At 37.6% G+C, this 12,782-nt stretch overlaps 2 protein-coding genes across 4 annotated transcripts in view; one reads left to right on the forward strand and one right to left on the reverse strand.

Moving 5' to 3' along the window:
• The window catches only part of LOC311087312 (NACHT, LRR and PYD domains-containing protein 12-like), a 160,724-nt gene that overhangs the window by 65,375 nt on the left and 82,567 nt on the right, over positions 1-12,782 (forward strand). The gene's annotated exons all lie outside the window — the stretch shown is intronic.
• On the reverse strand, positions 1,821-11,008 carry LOC311087355 (uncharacterized protein). 3 transcript variants are annotated; one of them, XM_084120704.1, is made up of 10 exons: positions 10,704-11,008; positions 9,552-9,658; positions 8,300-8,659; positions 5,738-5,812; positions 3,833-4,006; positions 3,096-3,619; positions 2,975-3,023; positions 2,674-2,798; positions 2,163-2,533; positions 1,821-2,010 (listed from the first exon to the last, which is right to left on the reverse strand). In XM_084120704.1, the coding sequence occupies exons 6-9, from the start codon at positions 3,179-3,181 to the stop codon at positions 2,518-2,520; spliced, it is 276 nt and encodes a 91-aa protein (XP_083976830.1). In that variant the 5' UTR covers positions 3,182-3,619; positions 3,833-4,006; positions 5,738-5,812; positions 8,300-8,659; positions 9,552-9,658; positions 10,704-11,008; the 3' UTR covers positions 1,821-2,010; positions 2,163-2,517. The 3 variants fall into 3 exon arrangements, with proteins under 3 accessions (XP_083976830.1, XP_083976829.1, XP_083976828.1); XM_084120703.1 differs by having other exon boundaries at positions 2,163-2,573; XM_084120702.1 differs by having other exon boundaries at positions 2,163-2,312; positions 9,545-9,658.

Below are 12,782 nucleotides of genomic sequence, written 5' to 3' on the forward strand. Positions count from 1 at the left end.
GTTGAAGTTTATTGTAAAGAATTATTATACATTAATATAACACACAGACACAATAAACCACAAATACAAACACTAAAAACAAATACCGGAAAAGATTAGGGTGCGTTTTTTCCCTTTCCTCACAAAACAGCTGTGAGTGACGACACACGGAGCGGGAAAAAAAAGCTGTTCTGATTGGTTTAGACCGGGGCGTCCAAACTCGGCCCTGGAAGGCCGCTGTCCCGTAGAGTTTAGCTCCAACTCGCCTCAACACAGCTAATAAAAGCTTGATTAGGTTCTTAAGGTGTTTAATTGGGGTTGGAGCTGAATTCTTCAGGACAAAGGCTCAACAGGAGCAAAATTGGACGCCCCTGGTTAACGTTAGACGATGATAAAAGTTAACGTTCAAATGTGAAGCGCTGTTCTACTTAACACTGGTTTCCGAAACCTTAACATTAGTGGACGTTAGCGAGTGTACAATCAGTCCAATTTTGCACACTCAACGGCTGTCCGAAATCGCTTATTCATTTTCCTTCACTCCTCCAAATTAACTGTGTTAAGTGAGCCATACCGTACCATGCAGTGGAAAAGCGCCATTAGCGGCCCAATGTAGGGACGATGTGTGCACGAGGGAGAGAGAGGCCCGATAACACAAGCGTGCACGAATTAAGTTAAACAAGCACTAAACATATATGATTGTCATTATGCAAGACACACTATTTGTTAACATGCATGTTAATATGTCGTGTTAAACACGATTACCTTCATGACGATGACACACACACACACACACACACACACACACACACACGAAAAAGTGACATCAGCATCGAACAGCCAATCGCATGCCCTGAAACAAGAGAATCGGAATTCACATCTCGCGAGAGACTAATTCAATACTCTCATCTGAAGATTCGATTGAAGAATATAAAATACATAAATGCATTTAGACAGCAAGAAGAAAATATCTTGCTATAACAAGAACATGTGTTTGCCTTATTTATACTCCACAATATAAACTAACTAAATACTCAATTTATGTAATAAAAAAATTCAGTAAAACGTCAAATTGTATAACAAATTAAAATAACTTTTAATTTTAAAATGCTATTTATTCCTGGGAGGCAAAGCTGAATGTTCAGCATCATTACTCCAGTGTCACATGATTCTTTGGAAATCATTCTAATTTGATTAAATGCCCAAGTAACATTTTTTATTATCAAAGGATTATCACCATCATCACTGGAATAAATAACATTTTTAGATATTTACATACAATTATTTTAAATTGTAAAAAATAACAATTTTGTTTATTTTTTTTTGCATAAGATACTTATTTCAAAAGCTATATACATATCTTTCTTACCAGTCTTAAACTTTTGTGCCTGTGTAGACTTAATATGCAAAAGCCTCTGAGGGCCGTCTGACAATTTCTTATGAAAAGAGCATTTTTATCAGACATTTCTTAGGTTCAGTAATTTCACTTTAATGGAAAGGTAAAGGTCCTGTTCATCTCCATTAAAAACATAGGAGCCTGCTAAAGAAACTCACATTCAGAAAATTTCAGACGGAGCTTAGAGGCTTTTGCATCTGAAGTCTTCATCCTTTGAGTGCAAGTGAGGATGTTTTGAAGTGTATGTACATCAGTTGTGTTAATGCAGTTTAGTTAGTCTAGTCTTGGTAGGCCAGTCAACAAACAACAAAAAAGGGTTTTTTTCTGTTAAGGTCTTAAAACTATGGCTTGCAATGAACCATCCTATTGGACACTTAGAAGAAGAGCAAAGGACAAGGTGGATCAACAACTGCAGACAATACAAACTACAGCTTGGGGAGAGGAGGAGTTGGGCTGCATGCACAGTGGCAATACCTGTCAGTGTCTAACTGAGGATGAAGACTCATTTATGGACTGTGTCTCTCATGTTGATGAGACTGAAGGTGTCAATATGGCAAGTGTTCTTGACGACAGGGAATCAGACACGGAGTCCGAATCTGATCCAACTTCCCTGGAAGACGATTTGGCAACTTGGGCAGCTGAACAAAAAAAAATCACACACGTTGCATTGAATTCATTATTAGATATACTGCGTCAGCATAGTTTAAATTTGCCAAAAGACTCAAGGACATTGCTGGGAACAATGCGTTTGAACCCTGAAATACAAGACAAGGCTGGTGGCCAATATTACCATTTCGGATTGCTGAAATCCATTACAGAGGTGCTACACCAGAACATCGACATTCTGAGCAGCATTCACACGCTGGAGCTTCAGGTCAACATTGATGGTTTGCCCCTCTTCAAGAGTTCAGCAACACAGTTCTGGCCCATTCTAGGAACACTGCAAAATATCAGACAAGAGGAACCAGTGACAATAGGCTTATTTTGTGGTACATGTAAACCTACCTCGCTAACTGAGTATCTTGAAGACTTCATCGCTGAAGTAAATGAATTGGCCAATGGATTCGACTTTGAAGGAGTGAGGTTAACTTTACAACTGTCATCAATGGTTTGCGATGCACCTGCTCGTGCATTCCTGAAAAATGTTAAAGGTCACACAGGCTATCATGGATGTGAAAAATGCACAGAGGATGGCGTGTACCTGGAAAACAGGATGACATTTCCAAGAAGTGACTTGCCTAGAAGAACAAATGAGAGCTTCAGAAACAAAACCGATTCTGATCATCACCGTGGTATCTCACCCCTTGAAGAAACATCCCTGGATATGGTCTCTGGCTTCCCCCTCGACTACATGCACCTTGTGTGCCTCGGAGTCATGAGACGGCTTCTCCACTTGTGGCTGAAGATGGGTCCTCTCACTTGTAGGCTGTCGGGTTTTCAAATAAACACATTATCAGAAAGGTTGGTGAATGCGCGAAGATATGTGCCCATGGAGTTTGCACGGAAACCAAGGGCACTGAGGGAAATTGATAGGTGGAAGGCAACAGAGTTCAGGCAGTTTTTACTGTATACCGGACCGGTCATGATGAAGGATCTCCTCACCACAGAGGTGTACAAAAACTTCATGCTGCTTTTTGTGGGAATCTTCATCCTGTGCAACAACAGTTTCATTGATGATTACTGTGATTACGCAAATGAAATGCTAGTTCTTTTTGTCACTCACTTTGGGCAACTGTACGGTCCACAGTTCTTGTCGTATAATGCACACTCCCTCGTACATCTTGCAGATGATGCAAAAAAGCATGGCATTCTTGACAACTTCAGTGCTTTCAAGTATGAGAATCACCTAAACAAACTCAAAAGACTTCTGAGGAAACCAACATGCCCTCTGAGTCAAATAATAAAAAGATTCTCAGAGATGCAAAGAAGCTGCAAAACACCTCAGAAAACCAGGCCACATCTGCTCAAAAAACAGCATGAGAATGGTCCTCTCCCTGCATCCTTTCATGAGGCGACACAATATAAAGAGTTGAGGACAAGCCCTTACACTCTTAAACTAGACCAGGCAAACAGTCACGTCTACATCGGCGGCAAAGCTTCTAAGCTCCAGAACATTATTTCATTCAAGGATGAAGTTTATGTTGCCTACAGTACCTTCAACAACCAGGAATCTTTCTTTGACTATCCTCTACCATCCTCTACACTCGGCATCCATTTAGTTGGCGACCTCTCAACAACCGTTGAGTTCTGCAAGTTTGAGGAAATAGAGAACAAAATTTTTCTTGTCCCATATCAACATCATTTCGTTGCAATTCCTCTTTTACATACAAATTAATTCTTTATCAGTGCTTTTTGTAACATAGTTTATGCATTTGAATTACATAGTTGAACATTTTATTGGAGTAATTAAATAATATGGGTTTCAGGCTTGAAAAAAAAAAAAAAAAAAAAAAAAAGTACCTAATAGTGGAGTTTGAGGGAGAAGGTACAACTGGACCAATTGCCAAGTCATGGTACGCAGACGGCTACTCCTGGTGGCCTCCATATAAAGACCCTGACAGGGTGTTGAAGAGCGTCAGAACCATGGAGGAACCACAGCCAGAGAAAGGGTGGACCCGTCACAGAACCAGAATCCTGCATGAGTCAGGTAAGAGTAAATTATACTGTAAATTAAACATGATCTTGCCCAGCATACCTGTATTTCATTGTTCAGAATCTTACATTTTTTTTCTACACTGTAAAATGTGATCTCACATAGCTCTAATAAACAACATTTAAAAGCTCCAAAACTGTATTTCATTTGTCAGCATCTTTTCAAAATGTGTCCAAAAATTGGAAGAAGGCCAGCTACACATCTGACATAAATTCAGAACCTGAAATTGCCAGAAAAAGGATTCCCAAGTAAGTAACAAAAGACAAAATAAATGGTTTAACACATGAAAATCCAATAATTAAGATATTTTTGATGAAATCTCTGAGCTTTCTGACCATTCAGCATATTTACGTAGCTTTGACTTTAAACAGTGAAGAGCATCCAATTGTACTTTTTCTTTGTTTTCCTAGAAAGAAAACATACTCCGATAACATCTCATCAGATGATGAGGCACCAGAACCACCACCCCTTAAAAAAAGAAAAAACGCAGACAAAGAGAGTGTTCCTCCAGCACCGAAACCTCCAGCACTTCCAAAACGCACCAAAAAAAAAAGGTAATGGAAAATAACTTAAAAAAAAAAAATGTTAATGAAATGAATGCTATGAATAACAATACACTTTCCATGTTGACTCAACCAAAGGTCGAAAAAAAATATATATCTACGATTCTGCAGAGGGTGTGTGGGGTGGGCTTAAAATTACGCCAAAACACAGGGGGGTTAGAAAGATAGCAGCATCGTTATTTTATTTTTACAGAGAGATTGGTAGTCTATTAGTAAAATCTGTTGACTTCAGCAATCTTTTGCTGCATGTGTCAATGATGACAGTTCCAAAAAAAATTCATCTATGACATTCAATATTATACTATTTTTTATTTTCTGAAATTTGGTTGATTTGATGATTGATGAAATAAGTAAGATTAAAAGTGCATAACACCCAGATTACAATAAACAAAATTTCCTTATTATTAGGTCCTGTTGTGCAAACTCAGGTTTTCCAGAGCAAAGCTGTAAACCCTTTAAGCAACTGTAAGTTTTTCTTTTATTTTTTGTTATCTTTTTAAATTTTTTATCCAAATCTACAATGATTACTCAAAGCTACAACTATGTCAGTGGTTCTTAATCCTGTTCCTTGGAACCCTCCACTCTGCACATTTTGTTTGCATCTCTTATCACTTCAGACTATTCAACTGTGGACTTCACAGGATTCCAGTTCGAAGGGAGCATATATTTTACATTCAAAGGGCATAAAAGTGCACGAGACATGCGCTTAAATTGTAGTTATTTATAGAGGTATATTACATCTCACTTCACACTTCTCTAAAAAGTCTGTGTGTGAAGACCCTGCAGAGGCGTTGTGAAAATCTGTGAATAAATGTTCCTAAGTGAAGTAAACTTCAACAGATTTCCTGTTCAGGAACAGGATTAAGAACCGCTGAACTATGTAATTGTTGAAACATGCAGCTGAACAAATATAGCTATCAAAATGAACATTGCTAATGACCCCCCAACTGTCAACAGTATTTGTCAATCAGCAACAAAGGGAAACGGAAGAGCAACAGCAGACCTGGTGTGAGAGTCTCCCTAGCTTTCAAGGTACATTATTAGTTGTATCTGGCTGTTGGGTATGCTCAAATGAAAATGCTTTTTTGAAGTTTGTAAGTTATGGGGTAATGCCCTGTCACAATTACACATATTACAAGTGCAACCTACCCACTCCACCTTTTGCAGCTCCAGTGCGTGTGTCTGAGGCAGACCATTACGGAGATGGCTGGAGTGTTGATCCACCTAACACACAAGGTACAATAGCATAATCAGGGATGAGTAAATCAGAAACACATTCACAGAATTTAAATGCAATATAAAACTGAATAACATCATATGTGTGTTCAATCCATAGAGCACACATTCTCTGTCCTGAGAACATCAGGGGACAACCAAGGAAGAACACGGAGTAAGATTACTGCACATAAATTCACTTAAGTCAATTTTACAATTTGACATCCCTCACCCAAATAGAGTCAGTTAACAGATCACAGTTCAAATTGCAATTGAAATGCACTTTACAGTAAAATAACTGCAAAATGATTTTTGGACAAATGTAGCCAGACTCAAGGCACTGGGACGACTCAACATCATCCACCCATGATAGATGCTGAAATGAATGTGTCCCGCTGAGTGTGAAGCAGGCCTTAGTGTGTTAATTTGCAAATTTAACAAGTGAATCTCCCCTACTCCACCTTTCTCAGCTCCAGTGGGCGTCTCTCAGGCAGAGCATCATGGAGCCAGCTGGGGTGTTGATCCACCTAACACACAAGGTAAAAGAGCATTTATTACAATAAGTAGGAGGAAACAAGACAGGCTTGTAAAAAACTGGTAGGGACAAGCTTCCTCCTGGGTTTTGACATCACTAACCCTAAAAATTACATAAACCCTGACCCCGGGAACACACAGTCCATGTTGAGAATAGGAAGAGTTGTTGTAGTCGAGCACATTTGTGAGTCTGCTCAAGCTGTCGGATCCGTCTTTTCACATGCAATACAGTACTAACACAAATGCAATAGCAAGTCACTCTGTAGGCATCTTAAAACAGTTCCCACACAACCGATTTATAGATTATCATGACAGAATATGCTAATTGAAGATAGTTAACTCCACATCAGCAACATAAATTCATCAACTGACCATTCAGAAAAGTCCTTTTGCTCTACATGTTGTCACTTCTTTTTGAATCTCTCCATCTTTGTCCAACTCCAGTGTTTTATTATTTTCTGATATTTCAATTAACTACACATTTACACATTTTAGCGTGTGTTAACTTGTGTTGGAAACAAGCAAATCTTACCTACTCCACCTTTCTCAGCTCCAGTGGGCGTCTCTCAGGCAGAGCATCATGGAGCCAGCTGGGGTGTTGATCCACCGAACACACAAGGTAAAAGAGCATTACTTACAATAGAAAAGGGAGAAAAAAAAAACAGAAATCTTATTCACAGCACTTCAACAAAATCTAAAACTGTATATTTCATGATCTTTTCCACTCCATAGAGCACACATTCTCTGTCCTGAGACCCTCAGGTGATTGTGACCACCAAGGAAGATCACAGAGTAAGATAAGAAATAATGAAAATAACTAAAAACAACAAATAACTGACAGTGTCCTTACCAGACACAGGCTGCATTTACACTTGGCATTAACATGCTTTCACAGTGATCCAATCAAGCAGATTGGATCATTAGCCAATCAGGACATTGCACATTTACATTTGTTCACATTAAGTGGCCACTGTATCTGGATAACCGATTGGATTTCTAAAAGTGTTGTCAATTTTTTGTTGGCCATATGAGTGTAAAATTAATTTGAAGGAATATTAGACTGGTTCAAACTAAGCTTCTGTACTGTATATGTTTGATTTATGTTGTGTTTAGGACAAAACTTTTAATGAAGAGCATTTTGTTTATGTAATTAGGCTCTCTAAGTATATCAAATTTTGGATTTAGATTTATCGTCCAATATATCGTTATCGGCTTTCAGATATAAAGAATTAATGGTTATCGGTTTCGGACAAAATTTTCATATCAATGTATCCCTATTTTGGAGAGCAACTACTCCTAGTCACCCCCTGTCATTTCAAAGATTTGTACAATAGAGAGCATGTCGAGTAGAAACGCCTCATCCATTTTGTGATTTTGCACCCATTTTGGGAGGTGCGTGCGCAGTCAGTAGTGAGGAGCCAGGCAAAAGTATAAACATTATACTTGTTTAAAACAGATTTGACAGAATCAAGTGACGATACCAATGCTGCAGGGGGTGCCAGGAATAGTCACACTCAAATTTGGAAATATTAGAGTCCTAACTGTACTCAAAAGAGCACTGATGTACTGACTGGTGATTGTTGGTAATGCCAGTGTAATAATTAATAAATTAACCATACTGTTCTTATAAGAAGTGGACAAAAATCTGTTTTATGCTTTTCGGTTTTATATTTTAGTGTGTGTTAACTTGTGTTGGTAACAAGTGAATCTTACCTACTCCACCTTCCTCAGCTCCAGTGGGCGTCTCTCAGGCAGAGCATCATGGGGCCAGCTGGGGTGTTGATCCACCGAACACACAAGGTAAAAGAGCATTCATTAGGCATGAGGAAATCAAACACATTCACAACATTTAAAGATAAATATATATATATATATATATATATATATATATATATATATATATATATATATATATATACACACACATATAATTACATTATCTGTTCAATCAATAGTGCAAACCTTTTTTGTCCTGAGACCTTCAGGGAACCACCAAGGAAGAGAGGAGAGTATGTTTCCTACAAATTATATTTTTACATATATTGTGTTGTGCTGTTATGAAAATCATCATCAGCATTTAAGTTTTTACTTCCCAAAATCCAGTCTTGAGTATTGTACCATGTAAGTCATTTATCGATTTAAATGATCTTGTGTATTGCAGCAAGGGCAATTCTGGAAACACTAGAAAAAATGGACATGAAGATCAACCACCTGACTTCACTGGTCCAGTCTCTAGTGGGAAACAGACGCTTTCTCCCGCAGATGCAGAATGACGAAGAGGATGACGTCTTTCCACTTGCATCTATTGAAGAGCTAGACCGGCTGGACAAAGTTTAGTTGACAGAGGGTTTATGCAGAGAATGGTAAGAATCAACTGAATTTTCAACCTACAACTAATAATGAAATGTACTGTGCATGTTTACACGCTTGTCAAAAGTCTGAGATTATCAAGATTGTAAAAATTCTGCTCAGCAAGGCTGCAATTTATTTGATCAGAAATGCAGTGAAAACAGTAACAGTTAAATATGATTAAACCTTTCCATTTTAATATATTGTCAAATGTATTTTTTCTGATCAAAACTAAATTTTCAGCATCATTACTCCAGTCTTCAGTGTTATATTATATTCTAATATTCTGTTTTTCTGATTGGTTAATAGCAATTATTATTGGTGCTCAATTATTGATAATGGTTATTATCAATGTTAAAATAGTTTTTGCTGCTTCATATTTTTGAAGAAACGGTTATCCTGTTTTTAGGATTATTTAATGAACAGTTCATTATTTAATGAACAGAAAGTTCAAATGAAAGTTCAAATGAACATAATATATTTGAAATGTGAATCTTCTGAAATGTAATAAATGTGTTTGTCATTTTTTAACATTGCTGATTAAAATGGTTACTTACCTAAACTTTTGAATGGTAGTTCATCACAGTTTCCACAAAACTATGAAGCAGCACAACTGTTTTCAATATTGATAATAATCAGAAAGGTTTATTGAGCAGCAAATCAGCATAATGATTTCTGAAGGATCAAGTGCTGCTGAAAATTCAGCTTTGCAAAGCAGAAACTTCAAAATAGAAAACAGTTCTTATAGTCAATGAACAGACTTTCAAAAACATTACAAAATAAGAATTATTCCAAACTTTTGACGGATACTAAGAAAAGTACAGAAGAGGTACATCTATATGCTCAAATATTACTTACAATTTACCTGTTAAAGGTGAGGAGATTATCCATCAGTGGCGGGCCAACAATGAAGAAGACCGTGTGGAGAATCTGCTTCAAGGTCTTCACCACGAACGTCGCCCGGGAACTGAACTGGTGCGGGAGAGGAGACAAGCGGGGAATAAAGGCATCGAACGTCGGCTCACTCTTAATAGGCAAGTTCAAATGTTGTACAGATATGCATTAGATTTGATGGCGGGAAGTTAGCCAGTCAGGTACGTTAAGTAGGCCTACTTGCTAACATGTTCATATGAGGTAATAATCAAACATGTGGTAATACCAACAGCAAACGTGCCGTTTTCAAAAATAGTTAGCAATTATAATAGCTTGTTAAGAACTGAAAATGAGGTTTAAACGTTCAGTTAAATAAGTATTGACCAACCACAGAAACGTGCACGAAACGACATGCTCACTACCTAACAGGTGATTTAAATTAACATTACGTAATTTCAAAGTTATTACATAACCGATCACAAACGCAATTAGTATAAAAAATATTTGATTTATAAGCCAATCTTTCCTCACAACTCGTCAGGACACATTCTCCACGCAGCTTCAGTAGTTTTACGTAAACTCACTCAGGAAGAGCTTGACGCATGAACTCTCTGCACGTTTGATATCTTTGACTTTGACCAATATATTCGGATAAAAAAAATTATAAAGTGTCTTTTTTCTTTTTTATGCAGCTTCAGCCATGAGGAATCCCGTCCTGCTGTCGCCAACGGAAGCAGAGGCAGAGAAATACATCAAAGATTTCCTACGCTTGGCCCCAGGGAGGGTGTAATTTATGTTATTAATATTTGTGTATTGTAGTAATATATTGTAGTGTATTGTTTTATTTGAATAGCCTATGATAATATAACGTTCTGTTAATGTGGCCTTTTATAATTAATTAAAAATGAAAATAAATGATTAATTATAAATATATTGCCTATAATAAATGTATTTCTAAAAACGACAGCAAATGCGTGTTTTATTCTAGGTTCAGGAAAGCGTGGTTACTTCACGTGCACATCAACTTCTATAACTAACAGGTGATTATTATATCTAACCCAATCAACATAACGTAATTTTAAAGATATAACCGATCACAAACGTCACACAATTAGTATTAAAAATATATTTGTTTTATACATACCTCAAGCACATGTTTCCTCACAACTCGTCAACACGTCTTCTCCACGCACTCAGCATCAGCAGCACGTGGTTTAATGTAGACTCACGCAGGAAGAGTATTTCCAAAGCCAGGTAAAAGTATATATTTACCGTGTTTGCAAGTACTTTTTAGAAGAAGCAGTCGAGCAACAGAAGAGGACAGCAGATTGTAAGTGTTATGTTTTCTCATTAGATTTTAGCGCGGTTTGCCGTTGCTAGGAAACATTGTTTTGTTTGCAGTGTTTAACGTGGTACGCCTGCTGAAGTTGCGTTTGTTCTCGTACAGCGTGACAAGCGGCTGCGTTTTATGGGAATTAATTTTGTTAATGGAAGGAATTATATATTTAAATGATGTCTGGACTACATAAATCAGATGTCTTGGAGATGAACATCTGATGAACATCTTTAAAAGAGCAGATTGCCGACGTTCTAAATTATTACATAGCCTAGACGTCGTTCTAACAGCTGGCAAGGACGTCTCGGCGATGTAAAGCATATGAGCACACGCCCTAATATAAACGTCTTCCAGATGAAAACGACGACGTCACACAGATGTCTGCGCGACGTGCGTGTGCTATCTGGGGTAGCGGTCAGTAACTCTGGTGTAATTTGAACGGAGCGGTCGGTCATTCAATATCACGTTCCCGACGCCGACGTTCTTTCAGAACAGCATATCTTCGCTTTACCTAATCTTAATCTTATCGACCACCCGGTATAGGCTACAGTCTGCCCTACATATTGTTCGGTTAAGGCCTACATATTTTGCTTAATGACATGTCATATTTTCTTTCTTTCTCTGACACTTTTCCTGTGTTGACAGCAAAATGTTACGAATTTTGATAATACGAATAAAAATAATAGCCTACACTTCATTTTTTTTTCGCTGCGACATTTTTTCCCCTACTGTCTGCAGCAAAATGTTAAATTTTGTATATTGACAAGGCGAATAAAATAATAATAAAAAATCTCTGGGAGATCTATATTAAGCGGGATGGTCGGGTCGGGAAGAAAATTATTCTAAGCAGACAGCGGGTGAACAAATAGTGTATATATAGCGGGAACGGGTGGGTGCGGGATATAACCCCAGCGGGAGCGGGACTTAAAAAACAGTCCCGCGCAGACCTCTAATTCGGATCAGTGTTTCGAAGCATCTGCGCTTCGGGATCTCGCAAAGCTTCGGAACGACTGTTTCGCGTCAACCATCCCTACAAATAAGTTGTGAAGCGTTAACAGAACATTTGATGTGTACATTTGTTTATAGATTTATTTGAAGCGCATGTGTGACGAGTGAACCTCGTGGTGATCGGTAAAGGATTGGGTATGTACGTTTCATGATTTATGGGGTAAAAATACTGATGCCATGTTTATTTGATAAATCTGTTAATGAGTTTATCTATATTCTGTGATTATACAGTAATACTGTATGGTTTAATGCATATTTCTGATTTTGCATGATTAATATGTGAAACGCGGGTTGTGGCTTTGTTAATGTGCTTTTATTTCTCTTGTACCTCAGCCACTGCCGTATTCCAGTTTGTGTTATCGTATTTAACCCCTTAAAGGAATAGTTCACTTTAAAATGAAAATTCTGTCATCATATTCTCACCCTCATGTTGTTTCAAACCTGTATGAATTTCTTTCTTCTGCTGAACAGAAAGGAAGATAGAAGAATGTCAGTAACCAGACAGTTTTTGGGTCCCATTGACTTCCATAGTATATATTTTTTCTACTATGGAAGTCAATGGGACCCAGAAACTGCCTGGTTACTGACATTCTTCTAAATATCTTCCTTTCTGTTCAGGCCATTTTTGGAGTTGTTTTATCTGAGTGACACACAAAAAAGTAAAGACTCATAACTTCAAAACTATAACAAGGAGAGTCAAAAGGTAGGTATCGTTTGATAGAACTCTACATTACATTTGGATATTCTGCTGCTGAGAAACTGCTGATAAAAGACAAAACATATATATAATTTTTATAATGATAATGCATATCTTTCTTTTTTGACATGGAATAACTCAGGAAGGAAATAAGGTAGGAGGAAAATTCTTTTTTGGGGAAG

Source organism: Abramis brama, assembly GCF_963993115.1.
Source record: "Abramis brama genome assembly, chromosome: 7".
In the NCBI taxonomy this organism is placed as follows: domain Eukaryota; kingdom Metazoa; phylum Chordata; class Actinopteri; order Cypriniformes; family Leuciscidae; genus Abramis; species Abramis brama.